The following is a 14,364-nucleotide window of genomic DNA, read 5'->3' as shown; positions in this document are numbered from 1 at the left end:
TTCTTTTTGCAGTTTGCCACAGATGTATTTTAATACATGATCTGCAGTGAACTGTGGCTCTTTATCCTGTAAGAGCTGTATTTTACGAGCAGCACCTGAAGGCAGCATGCTGCTCCCCGCACCGCCTCCCCGTCGCTGAGGCATCAAAATCACCTTCTCCTCTGCAGCTCAGAGCTCCGCGGCGGCCAGGAGGAGAATCAAACCCGGATCAGGATTGCAGTGTCTCGGTCGTGTGTAGACCAGCAGCTGGACCGGAACATGTCGTCCTAGATAGATGTGAACAGATCTGAGACCAGCACAGACCTCCAGTGTGATGCAGCTGTGTGATGGGAGAATCAGCCGAGCAGGATGGGCAACAAGCAGACAACCTTCACGGAGGAGCAGCTGGAGGCGTATCAGGTGACAGTCTGCACCGTTTAAACCGCCAACACGGATTTATCCCGCACACATCATCAGATCAGACAAACATAAACCTGATGGAGGGAACGTGCTTTTCTTTTACTGGTCAGAGGGATGAGAACAGAGTAGAGCAGAACAGAATAGAACAGAATAGAATAGAACAGAGCAGAATAGAACAGAACAGATCAGAACAGAACAGTATAGACTAGAATAGAATAGAGTAGAATAGAGCAGACATGGCAGAGTCTCTGCTGTTGCTGATTGGCTGAGCTCCAGCCTCCGTCTGCATTCTCCTGGATGTGATGCTGCTGTCCTGCTGACTGATGGTGTGAAAGCAGATCCTCCCTGAGGATCAGCAGCTCTGTGACTCATCAGCAGCTGCACCATCATCTGTTCACCTGTTTGTTTATCTGTGTGTTTGTTTGTTTACAGGACTGCACCTTCTTCACCCGGAAAGAAATCCTGCGGTGAGTTATCAGCACCTCCAACACCACCAGTGGACAGGTGGAGTTAACTACAAAACTACATCACAGGGAGGATAGAGAACTACAAAACTACATCACAGGGAGGATAGAGAACTACAAAACTACATCACAGGGAGGATAGAGAACTACAAAACTACATCACAGGGAGGATAGAGAACTACAAAACTACATCACAGGAAGTGCAGAGAACTACAAAACTACATCACAGGGAGGATAGAGAACTACATAATTACACCAAAGGAAGTGCAGAGAACTACAAAACTACATCACAGGAAGTGCAGAGAACTACAAAACTACATCACAGGGAGGATAGAGAACTACATAATTACACCAAAGGAAGTGCAGAGAACTACAAAACTACATCACAGGAAGTGCAGAGAACTACAAAACTACATCACAGGGAGGATAGAGAACTACAAAACTACATCACAGGGAGGATAGAGAACTACAAAACTACATCACAGGAAGTGCAGAGAACTACAAAACTACATCACAGGGAGGATAGAGAACTACATAATTACACCAAAGGAAGTGCAGAGAACTACAAAACTACATCACAGGAAGTAGGGAAATACATCACAGGAAGGATAGAAAACTACAAAACTACTTCACACAGAGGACAGGATCGAACAAAGTGACAAATGAAATCATGTCATTACAGATGATCTTCATGTGTCTGAACTGACTCAGTGTTGTGGAGCTGTTTGATGTGACTGAGTCTCTGACAGGAAACTTCAGTCCGAACTGAGTCGTGGAGCTGTTCCCAGCTGACTGATAGACATCTGTCACTAACAGGCTGCAGAGGTTTTAACCTTCTCTCTGCCACTGACCTGAGGACAGTCTGAATCAGAGCTGTGGTGATGTGTTCACTTACACCTGTAGATGCTCAGGTGATGTGACAGCTCAGGGAAAAAGTGAACAACTCTAGATTCTGTGATAACTACTGTTTGAATCCTGTTCTCCTCTCAGCCTCATCCCTGTCTCTCTGTGCCTCCTGGTCTTGGTCCAGACCTTCCGGGTCTCTGGTCTGGTGTACAGTTAAAACTCTGCTGTCTGCTGTGGTGGGTTGTTCAGTTTGTACAGTAGCTCGACTCCTCTCTGCTTCTCTGACTGCATTAGATTTATGATTGTTATTAATACCCGTGGTTTATAATGAACTCTGCTGCTGCTTCAGGTGATTCTCAGCTGAGGTCAGACACTGAGACAAACCTGATAACACCTGAACTCTGAAGACACACTTCACATCTGTTTTCACCTGTCTGATGTTCAACAACCAACCACAGAGTCAGACCTGAACCACATGTTGATCTGATTCAGTGACATCACTTCCTGATGATGTCATCATCTCTGATGTCCCTCCAGAATAAAGCTCCACAGAAAAAGAGTCTGTAGAACTTCATTCAGAATCCTCCTGTTTCTAAGTTTCCTTCAGTATCACAGTAAAACATCATGATACACTGTAGACAGGAAGTGATCACAGATAAGGGATCACTGATAACAGCCAATCACAGCTGCTGTTAGTGAGACAGTCTGACCACAGGAAAAACAGGTACGGGCTAAAGTCACAGGGCTCAGAGAGAACAGCAGCTCTGACCTGATCAGCTGTTACAGAGTCTTCCTATCGTCATGGTGTGTTCAGGAACAGCTGAACATGAATATGTTGGTGTCAGCCTGTTTCCATCACATCCGTCACATTTCACTCTGAGCTGATAAAAATTGACTGTAAAACACAAGGACGAGGCTCCAGACTGGATTTAAATGAACCAGTTCAGGAACAGGACAGACCGACAGATAGACAGATGTTACCATGGTTACCCACCACTAGTAGAGCTGCTGTATTAACCCCCCCCCCTCTGTTGCAGGTTACATGGCAGGTATCGTGAGCTGGCTCCTCATCTAGTTCCTCTGGACTACACCAACAACCCCGACATCAGAGTCCCTCTGACGCTCATCGTCACCATGCCTGAGCTGAAGGTAGAGCTGCTGCTGACTGATGACCTGGGAGCTGACTGCTGTTTAACACAGGCAGCGTCAGGTCGTGGAGGTTTGAGTGACTGTTTGTACCATGTGACCAGTAAAACTGGTTCAGACTGAACTCAGACATCGACACAGACTGACAACTGAACAACGACAGAACCAAGTGTCTCAGTTTAGTTTCCATCAGTGTCCCCCTGTTTCCACTCAGAACCACAGCATTAAACTGGTTTCTGGTTCTGTTTGGGCCTGACAGATCCTGATCCTAATCAGGATCAGATCAGGATCAGACCAGGATCAGATCACAGTGTGATGTCACTTCCTGTGTTGGTTCTGAGACAGCTGCTCTCTCACCTTCAGGTTCAGCAGTTGAACCTCAGAGCTGCGTTCAGAGTCAATAGCTCTGTGGTAAAATGCTGCGTTGACACTGAGGAGGTGAAGAAAAAATGCTTTTATTTTGTAGCAACTTTGACTTTGGTGACCTTTGATCTTGTTGCCTGATCAGTGCCCAGCCTTTACTGAGCTGTGTACTGAGTGAACAGAACTCAGAGAGTCGTGTGTGTTGATGTTCTGCAGGAGAACCCTTTCAGAGACAGAATCGTGGAGACGTTCTCCGAGGACGGACAGGGGAACCTGAGCTTCAATGACTTTGTCGACATGTTTTCTGCTCTCTGTGAAACTTCACCCCGTGAGCTCAAGACCATCTACGCCTTCAAGATCTACGGTAAGATCTGGCAGGTCCTTGGACCCTCTGAGAAGTCTGGCAGCTGGTTCTGTTCTCAGGGTAATGTTCTGGTTGTGGTTCTGGTCCAGACTTCAACAGGGACAACTTCATCTGTAAGCAGGACCTGGAGAAGACGGTGAACAAGCTGACCAAAGGAGAGCTGAGTCCAGAGGAGGTGACTCTGGTCTGTGATAAAGCCATCGAGGAGGCCGACCTGGACGGAGACAGCAAACTCTCCTTCTCCGACTTCGAGAACATGATCTCCAAGGCTCCGGACTTCCTGAGGTACCGACAGGTTCTCACTCACAGGTTCTCACTCACAGGTTCTCACTCACAGGTTCTCACTCACGGGTTCTCACTCACAGGTTCTCACTCACAGGTTCTCACTCACAGGTTCTCACTCACGGGTTCTCACTCACAGGTTCTCACTCACAGGTTCTCACTCACGGGTTCTCACTCACAGGTTCTCACTCACAGGTTCTCACTCACAGGTTCTCACTCACGGGTTCTCACTCACGGGTTCTCACTCACGGGTTCTCACTCACAGGTTCTCACTCACAGGTTCTCACTCACAGGTTCTCACTCACGGGTTCTCACTCACGGGTTCCGACCTGGGGGGGTTGTGGGGGTGGGGTGGGGAGCACTCAGACTGAGAGTCCTGTAATAAACTGTCCTTCATGAAGGTGACACACACCTGTCAGTGTGCTACAGCAGTGATGGCCAAGCTTACAAAAGTAATCAGATTACTTTAGTCATTAATCACCAGTAACACACGTCACATTGCTTCTGTGGAAACACAACACACAGCAGCTAGCCTAGCATTAGCCTGAGTGACTGAACACAGCTCTAAAACACAGGTGACTCCTGAACGCACCTGCTGCTGACATCATCACAGGTTACAGTTAAAATGTCTTATTGTGATGCTCCACTGAACATCAGTTCAACACACAACAACACAAAAGCACACAGTAACACCATCGGACCAGCTCAGTTCTTACTGGAGCACTGACTCTGTATTAAACAGGAAGTGTGTGTGATTGTATCAACAGGAAGTTGTCACTGATAGAACACAGTAGAGTCACAGAAGCTGTGTCCAGGTTCAGGTCTGAATCCTTCAGAGGACGTGGTCTACGGAGGGTTCACGCTGTGTCACCAGCTGTTCTCGGCCTTACCGTTGCATCGCAAAGCACGGCTCTGTCACCTAGCAACCTTGACAACATGTTACTTTTTGTTACTAAAACTTTTTGTTTTAAGTCTCTTGGTTTTAACAGATGACCCGTTAGCTGCTACACACACAACACTCACATTTAACAGTGTAATCATCAGACTTTCATTACCATTACTTTCATAAGTGCAATGAATCTTGGGATATCTTCATCCTTCGTGGTCCAGGAAATAAAGGACACATTTCTGGGCTGCATTTAAAGGAGCATTTGAAATGAGACAGTCTAGTTGCGCCGCTGTGACGCAGTCGGTCTACAAGCACCGCCTCTGAAGGACACGACCCCTGAACCTGAACACATGACAATTAGTGTGGGTAGTGTGAGTGTCATCGTCGTCGTCGTCACTGACAGCAGCTCCTCTCTGATGACCTCATGTCCCTTTTCTTTCTGCAGTAACTTCCACGTTCGAATATGAGTCCCAACTGAGATCCTGCAGAGGACAGACGTCTCACTTTGACGCCGTTTCCTGATCCTCAGACTCCATCTCCACCTGAACCTCAGACCCATGTCGACTTAGTGCCTGTCCTTTCTATCACCTGTGGAGAGTCTCTTCTCTGACTCAAAGTCTGGTCTGGACTCAGTGAAGCACAGACAGACAGCGGAGACGTTTTGGAGGGAAACTTGTTCGTACATGAAACTCTTTAATAAACCTGGATGTTTGAGGTGACTGAAGGCGGGGCTAATTTCTACCAGAGAGCTTCTCTGCAGCTGGTCTGATGTCTCCTCTGGACTCTGATGTCTCTGCTGAGACTCATGGAGACGCTGGGAGGACGGCGCTGCAGACGAACCTGAACAGGGCTTTTCTGACTTCAGTGCTTTGCAGAAAGTCCAGATCCAGGACTGGATTCTTTTTAACAAGCACACATTAAAGGGCAAAACAGTGAAGAGCTATGCAATCTTTCTTCATGCCGTGCATGTTGTAAATTGCTTCTTGCTGTGTTTCTTTCTACGTCTGGTGAAACGTTCTGGTGCATAATGACAATCAAAGTAACCTGTAGCTGATGGAAGGGCTCTGTCATCTCACCTGTAAAGTCTGGCTTTGATAAACCTGACTCACTCAACACTGAACTTTTCTCTCGAGAGTCAAATAAAACTTTTTTCTGTTGCTCCAGAAGCTTCTTATGTCAGTGAACTGACCCAGGGTCAGCTCAGGACACCTGTCAACACTGATCCACAGTCTGCAGCTAAAACATCAAATCTAACTGATCGGTTCATAACTGTTCGCACAGAGAAGGTTAATATGATCAATACATTATCAATATATTGTTTTAAACATTGACCACTGGCCTCTCTCTCAGTCACCTCTGTCTGATCCACTGTCTGTTAAAATAATGACAATCAGACAATATGAAATGAAAAAAAAAGTTCAGCTATGATTCATTTTCTTATCAGATCAATTCACTAAAATTCGAGACGATTTACAATTTAATATCTATTAAAAAAGTATTTATTTTACCAGTACTAATGTAAATACTATAATAGAATTTGAAGCTCCATATTTTCTTCTTCTGTGTTTTATTTGAATTCTGTGTTTTTATTTGAGCTCTAGTAACAACAGGTTGGTGAGCCAATCAGAAGAGAGGCTCTGAGCCTCTCTTCTGATTGGCTGACTGTTTTCTGAGTGATCCAATAAAAAAAAAAGCAGATTTCAGGTAAAAACACTCAGAGAAACCAAATCCTGCAAGGTTTGGATGGTGGGTCCAGGTGGGCGGGGCTTGGTGACTGCTTTGTTGTGACATCACAAAGTTCCAGAAGTCCTGACGGCTGGTTTTAAGGCTCAGTTTCTGAATACAGGCTGTGTGCATTTCTCTGTGGACTGAGGCTTTGATACTTTCACAGTATTAATATAGAAGCTAGAGCTGATCTATAATCACACTACACATGAACAGTCAGTGTGTGTGTGTGTGTGTGTGTGAAGGACACAGTGATTGAATGTTTCTGTAAATGTATCTGAGTCTGAGTCGCAGGTGAAACAGGTGACGTCTTTACCTCAGTCTGGGTTCAGGTTTCAGCTCAGTCAGGTGGAGACTGCTCTCTGCAGCACTGAGACACCGTCAGGACATTCATCCTGATTACTGAGAGCAGCCGACTGTGGTGACCACACTGTGTTCCTGCTGCCGCAGCACGCCCCCCCCCCCCGCCCCGCCCCCCCGGACCACACCTGCTGGACCGCACCTGCTGTGTCCCCCGGAGGGAGGTGTCACCGCAATCAGAGGGTGAGGAGTAAAGTCGAAGCTTCAGGAAACAGGAAGTGCACAGACACATATATTTATATAGATCTGTATCAGTGAATCATCAGAGTCTGAATATAGAGAGATCTTTGATTGACAGGCCAGAGTCAGAGAGGTGAGTCTCTCAATCACAAACATTCACTTGGACTGATCTGATGATCTGATGGTTTCTGGTGTGAGGTCTGCTCCTGTCCCTCAAAGTCTTGTTGTGTTTCCATATCTTCAGCGGGTAGATGTGCTTCCTGTTGTCACCTGCAGTTTCCTCAGGTGAACACGTCGATGACTCAACTCCAGTTTCAGTTAATCTGATTTCAAACACTTTCCTCTCTCTGTGTTTATATAAAGACACAGGAAACATGAGAGCTGCTGGACTCAACCAGTCCCCTGTCAACCACCTGTGCTCAGGAGGCTACTGTTCACCCAATCAGCAGGCAGCAATCATTTCAAATGGTCCAATCGCAGGAGACCACCTGCAGCTCATTACAAACTGACAGAGAGAGAGAGAGAGGGAGAAATCTGTCTTTGTGTTGTGTGTGTGTGTGTGTGTGTGTGTGTGTGTGTTTGTGTGTGTGTGTGTGTGTGTGTGTCTGAGGGATGCTCCACCTGGTAAGCGGTTTGTTCTGTGACTCCGCCCTCTGGTGGCAGGAGGTGGGACTGCACCGGCTCCAGATTTAACAGCTTCCAGGGGCGGAGTCTGTCAAAAAATAAATGATTGAATAATTAAATCAATGACAAAAATAAACAAACTGATTTTAGAATTGAACTATACAAAATAAAAATAATGAAATGAATCAGACACATCAGCTCTGAATGATTTATAGGTGATATTTGAATAAATGTGTTAACAGATTAACATTAATGTGGAGATCCAGAAGTGAATCATATTGTTTTATTTGCTAAATGTAATTTATATAAATGAACATGATCTATAACATTATATTTATATTGTCTGTCTTTTATTCTGAAGAAGCTTCAAACCTTTTTCTGCTTCTGAAGTGAAAACAGCAGTTATCATTAAATCACAACCAGTCTGTTTAACTGACTGTTAACTGACTGTTACTGACTGTTTAACTAACTGTTTAAATGACTGTTTAACAGGCTTTTTAACTGACTGCTACAGACTGTTTAACTAACTGTTTAACTGACTGTTACTGACTGTTTAACAGGCTGTTACTGACTGTTTAACTAACTGTTTAACTGACTGTTTAACTTACTGTTGTTGAATATTTAACTGACTGTTTAACTGACTGTTTAACTTACTGTTATTGACTGTTTAACTGACTGTTTAACTTACTGTTGTTGAATATTTAACTGACTGTTTAACTGGCTGTTTAACTGACTGTTATTGAATGTTTAACTGACTGTTTAACTTACTGTTATTGAATGTTTAACTACTGTTTAACTGACTGTTTAACTGACTGTTATTGACTGTTTAACGGACTGTTTAACTGACTGTTTAACTGACTGTTAACTGACTGTTTAACTGACTGTTATTGAATGTTTAACTACTGTTTAACTGACTGTTAACTGACTGTTTAACTATTATTGACTGTTTAACTGACTGTTTAACTATTGTTATTGACTGTTTAACTGACTGTTTAACTGACTGTTTAACTACTGTTAATGACTGTTTAACTGACTGTTAACTGACTGTTTAACGGACTGTTTAACTACTGTTATTGACTGTTTAACGGACTGTTTAACTATTGTTATTGACTGTTTAACTGACTGTTTAACTGACTGTTTAACTACTGTTAATGACTGTTTAACTGACTGTTAACTGACTGTTTAACGGACTGTTAATGACTGTTTAACTGACTGTTATTGAATGTTTAACTGACTGTTTAACTGACTGTTTAACTTACGGTTATTGAATGTTTAACTGACTGTTTAACTGACTGTTTAACTTACTGTTTAACTGACTGTTTAACTTACTGTTATTGACTGTTTAACTGACTTTTTAACTGACTGTTTAACTGACTGTTTAACTACTGTTATTGACTGTTTAACTGACTGTTTAACTTACTGTTATTGAATGTTTAACTACTGTTTAACTGACTGTTTAACTGACTGTTATTGACTGTTTAACGGACTGTTTAACTGACTGTTTGACTACTGTTATTGACTGTTTAACTGACTGTTAACTGACTGTTTAACTGACTGTTTAACTGACTGTTATTGAATGTTTAACTACTGTTTAACTGACTGTTTAACTACTGTTATTGACTGTTTAACGGACTGTTTAACTATTGTTATTGACTGTTTAACTGACTGTTTAACGGACTGTTAATGACTGTTTAACTGACTGTTTAACTGACTGTTAACTAACTGTTTAACTATTGTTATTGACTGTTTAACTGACTGTTTAACGGACTGTTAATGACTGTTTAACTGACTGTTAACTAACTGTTTAACTATTGTTATTGACTGTTTAACTGACTGTTTAACGGACTGTTAATGACTGTTTAACTGACTGTTTAACTGACTGTTATTGAATGTTTAACTACTGTTTAACTGACTGTTTAACTACTGTTATTGACTGTTTAACGGACTGTTTAACGGACTGTTAATGGCTGTTTAACTGACTGTTAACTGACTGTTTAACGGACTGTTAATGACTGTTTAACTGACTGTTTAACTATTGTTATTGACTGTTTAACTGACTGTTTAACGGACTGTTAATGACTGTTTAACTGACTGTTAACTGACTGTTTAACTATTGTTATTGACTGTTTAACGGACTGTTTAACTATTGTTATTGACTGTTTAACTGACTGTTTAACGGACTGTTAATGACTGTTTAACTGACTGTTAACTGACTGTTTAACGGACTGTTAATGACTGTTTAACTGACTGTTAACTGACTGTTTAACTATTGTTATTGACTGTTTAACTGACTGTTTAACGGACTGTTAATGACTGTTTAACTGACTGTTTAACTGACTGTTTAACGGACTGTTAATGACTGTTTAACTATTGTTATTGACTGTTTAACTGACTGTTTAACTATTGTTATTGACTGTTTAACTGACTGTTTAACGGACTGTTAATGACTGTTTAACTGACTGTTAACTGACTGTTTAACTATTGTTATTGACTGTTTAACTGACTGTTTAACTACTGTTATTGACTGTTTAACGGACTGTTTAACTATTGTTATTGACTGTTTAACTGACTGTTTAACTGACTGTTTAACTATTGTTATTGACTGTTTAACTGACTGTTAACTGACTGTTTAATTATTGTTATTGACTGTTTAACTGACTGTTTAACGGACTGTTAATGACTGTTTAACTGACTGTTTAACGGACTGTTATTGAATGTTTAACTACTGTTTAACTGACTGTTTAACTATTGTTATTGACTGTTTAACGGACTGTTTAACTATTGTTATTGACTGTTTAACTGACTGTTTAACGGACTGTTAATGACTGTTTAACTGACTGTTAACTGACTGTTTAACGGACTGTTAATGACTGTTTAACTGACTGTTAACTGACTGTTTAACGGACTGTTAATGAATGTTTAACTATTGTTTTTGACTGTTTAACTGACTGTTTAACTATTGTTATTGACTGTTTAACTGACTGTTAACTGACTGTTTAACTATTGTTATTGACTGTTTAACTGACTGTTTAACGGACTGTTAATGACTGTTTAACTGACTGTTAACTGACTGTTTAACGGACTGTTAATGACTGTTTAACTGACTGTTAACTGACTGTTTAACGGACTGTTAATGACTGTTTAACTATTGTTATTGACTGTTTAACTGACTGTTTAACGGACTGTTAATGACTGTTTAACGGACTGTTTAACTATTGTTATTGACTGTTTAACGGACTGTTTAACTATTGTTATTGACTGTTTAACTGACTGTTAACTGACTGTTTAACTACTGTTATTGACTGTTTAACTGACTGTTTAACGGACTGTTAATGACTGTTTAACTGACTGTTAACTGACTGTTTAACTGACTGTTAACTGACTGTTTAACTATTGTTATTGACTGTTTAACTGACTGTTTAACGGACTGTCAATGACTGTTTAACTGACTGTTAACTGACTGTTTAACGGACTGTTAATGACTGTTTAACTATTGTTATTGACTGTTTAACTGACTGTTTAACGGACTGTTAATGACTGTTTAACTGACTGTTAACTGACTGTTTAACTGACTGTTAACTGACTGTTTAACTATTGTTATTGACTGTTTAACTGACTGTTTAACGGACTGTTAATGACTGTTTAACTGACTGTTAACTGACTGTTTAACGGACTCCTTCTGTGTCTCCCACACGTCAACCAGCTCGTCGTGAACTAAACTCAAAGCAAAAGTGAATGTGATGTGTGACGTGTTTTCCGGTCAGACTTTAATAAGACTTTAAGACAAAATCAGTTTGTAATGAAATTAATAATGAAACAGTTTATATCATAGACTCTGTATAGTTTTACACAATATATATATATTTATATATTCGCCTCCCACAAACAGGAACACTGAGGAACATGTCGGTATATATGATAAATACCTTTGAGAAGCCGTGGTGGTCACATGGTTCCATGGTGTAATGGTTAGCACTCTGGACTCTGAATCCAGCGATCCGAGTTCAAATCTCGGTGGAACCTGAGTTTTCTGAACTTCTCTGATTGATATCTTCGGTTCATTTCCTTCATTAAACTTTAAGAAGCTGACTAACTGCATCACAAATCTGTCACTGTTTTTTTTGTGTCTTTTTACTATGTATTATGTTTCATTAATAACTTGACAGTAACTGTACCATGGTCAGGTGATCTGTCAGAATGAACTTCTCTTGTAGATCTGCAGTTCTCTGGACCAGCTCTTCTAGGTGTGATATTTCTATGAGCTCATGTGATGTAATAAGTTCACTAAGAGCAGGGGTGAGCTCAGACTGAACCGTGCTACATTCACACAGAGCCAGGAGCTGTAGACATCTGCAGCCAGGCTCAGTCTGCCAGCACATGGAGAGATGAAGTGACTTTGACTCTTTGTTACAGATGAACTGAGTGAACCACAGAGCGGCTCTGCTGACTTCATCAAACTGTCTCGTCTCATTAATGCTCACATAAATCTTCAGCTTCAGACACTCACAACCTTTTTCTACCATTAGTTTCACTTCATAACAACGTTTGAATCTTCTTGTTCTGACCCCAGTTCTCCAGAGTCCAGTCCAGCCACAGGGCCAGAAGTCAGAGCAGAGCTCCATGCACTGACTTCCAGAAACATGATGTTATGTAACGCAGTGTGGCCCCTGAGAAAAGGCCCCTGAGAAAAAGGCCCTGAGTATCTCAACATGTGTTTCTGAGAAACAGGAAACACTGTGACACTCTGTTCATCCCTCAGATCTCTTTAATCTAGATCATGAAGCTTCTTCTCTGGTAGACACACACACACACGCACGCGCACGCACGCACGCACGCACGCACGCACGCACGCACGCACGCACGGTTGGGTCTTGTCCTTTAAGTCAGAAACCTTTTAATATCATCAGAGTTTCTTGGAGGTTTGAGAAACAGAAACAAACAGGTCAAATAAGGCGAGAGCAGAGAAAGAGCATCTGGGGGGTTGGGGGTTGGGGGTTGGGGATGGTTGGGGGGCAGAGGTATCATTTGGAGGGGTGGTGGTGGTGTAATAAATTAAAGTGGTCTGTGGGGATTTGTGCTTCTTGTTGAGTGAGAGTGAGAATTAAACTCAGTGACTCAGTGACATGGCCAGCTGGTATCCCACAGAGCTTTGAACAATGTGAGTTATTTCCATCAGTTGGCTGAGAGCAGCTGCCGGGGTGGGGTGGGGGGGAGTGGGGGGGAGTGGGGGGTCCAGGCCGCTGCACACACCACATATTTTAATCAGGGGGAACATTTGGACTCGTCCTCCTGGTCCCGGTGGAAATGAGCCGGATTTCCTCAGCTGCTGCTCTGCCAGAGTCGACGCTCACACACCACTTCACACTGTGTGTCCTCCAGCTCTCTGCTGGACCAGGTCTGCAGGCTCCTGCTGCTGGTCGGTCAGTTTGTCCTGAGGTGAACCTGATGGTTTCTGGTCTGGTCTCTGGTCTGGTCTCTGGTCTCTGGTCTCTGGTCTCTGACCAGCCAAGAGACCAGACAAGAGATCAGACCAGAGACCAGAGACCAGAGACCAGACTTGTCTCTTGTCTGGTCTCTGGTCTCTGGTGATGATGATGATGAATTGTTAAGTCAGTTTCAAACTGGCAGCAGCTGCTGAGTGTCTCTGAGGACAGAGACGGTTGAAGAGAAGGAAACACTGAGTGGAGGGAAACTGGATGTGAAGACGTTTCACCTGTAATCCACTTCTGACTGAGGACACTTTGGTATTTAACATCTGTGGGCTCGTTATCAAGGTGTATCACCTGGTTCGTTAGTGCTCCTGGTTGTTGTGACAGTTGTTAAAGTCATTGGAGTCACCTGAGGACAGGTGTGGATGGTTGTTAACTCTGCTCTGAAGGGATTAAAGGTCAGTGTTGTAGGTGGAGGATTAGAGCTGTGGTGGTTTCATGGCCACCTGCTCGTCCCTGATCCTCCAGGTGGAGGTGAACTCACCTGAGGAGCTGTGTGTTTAGTGTGACTGATGTTTAAAGCTCCATATTTTCTTTTTCTTCTGTGTTTTATTTGAAGTGTTTATCCATAAGAAGATACAAAAACCATTTCAGTGTAGTTTTACATCTGCTCTCCCAGGCTTCAGGTCGGTGAGCCAATCAGAAGAGAGGAGGCTCTGAGCCTCTCTTCTGAGTGATCCGATAAAAATATAGCAGATTTCAGGTAAAAACACTCAGAGAAACCAAATCCTGCAAGGTTTGGATGGTGGGTCCAGGTGGGCGGGGCTTGGTGACTGCTTCATTGTGACATCACAAAGTTCCAGAAGTCCTGACGGCTGGTTTTAAGGCTCAGTTTCTGAATACAGGCTGTGTGCATTTCTCTGTGGACTGAGGCTTTGATACTTTCACAGTATTAATATAGAAGCTAGAGCTGATCTATAATCTATAATCACACTACACATGGACACAGACCTTTACACTGGAGGAGCTTTAAGGTCTGTGTCAGACCTGAAGAGGACTCTAGGATCAGGTCTTCAGCTCCAGTCTCTGACAGTGAACTCTGTTTTAGTTGTGAAACTAAAACTACAAAAGACTTTAACAAAGTGAAGAGATGGATCATTAAACAGAATCACTGTCAGATGTGATGTTGGTCTGACTGAAGTTTCCTGTTCGTCTCATCAAACAACAAATTAGCAATAAGTTTAAGAACCAGATGTTGACTCAGAGTCCCAAGACCAGGATCCCAACCACCCA

General features: G+C 42.6%; 1 protein-coding gene and 1 non-coding gene across 2 annotated transcripts; both read left to right on the top strand.

Annotated features, from left to right (window-relative positions):
* Nucleotides 1-153: 153 nt before the first annotated feature.
* Nucleotides 154-5,919, top strand: LOC130171952 (calcium and integrin-binding family member 2-like). The gene is made up of 6 exons (XM_056380318.1): nt 154-399; nt 832-866; nt 2,747-2,858; nt 3,435-3,582; nt 3,672-3,867; nt 5,199-5,919. The coding sequence occupies exons 1-6, from the start codon at nt 349-351 to the stop codon at nt 5,218-5,220; spliced, it is 564 nt and encodes a 187-aa protein (XP_056236293.1). The 5' UTR covers nt 154-348; the 3' UTR covers nt 5,221-5,919.
* Nucleotides 5,920-11,593: 5,674 nt separating this feature from the next.
* Nucleotides 11,594-11,665, top strand: trnaq-cug (transfer RNA glutamine (anticodon CUG)). Its single transcript has one exon. It is a non-coding gene; the product is annotated as a tRNA-Gln (tRNA).
* Nucleotides 11,666-14,364: the final 2,699 nt, after the last annotated feature.

This window comes from Seriola aureovittata, chromosome 1, assembly GCF_021018895.1.
Source record: "Seriola aureovittata isolate HTS-2021-v1 ecotype China chromosome 1, ASM2101889v1, whole genome shotgun sequence".
Classification (NCBI taxonomy): domain Eukaryota; kingdom Metazoa; phylum Chordata; class Actinopteri; order Carangiformes; family Carangidae; genus Seriola; species Seriola aureovittata.
The sequence above is the reverse complement of the archived record's forward strand: the minus strand, read 5'-3'. Positions and strand labels throughout refer to the sequence as shown.

Excerpts from the sequence above, each read along its gene's own strand:
- LOC130171952 (XM_056380318.1), top strand. The coding sequence starts at position 349 with ATGGGCAACAAGCAGACAACCTTCACGGAGGAGCAGCTGGAGGCGTAT. Across the intron at positions 3,583-3,671 it reads CTACGCCTTCAAGATCTACG|ACTTCAACAGGGACAACTTC; the intron begins GTAAGATCTGGC and ends GTTCTGGTCCAG. Across the intron at positions 3,868-5,198 it reads AAGGCTCCGGACTTCCTGAG|TAACTTCCACGTTCGAATAT; the intron begins GTACCGACAGGT and ends TTCTTTCTGCAG.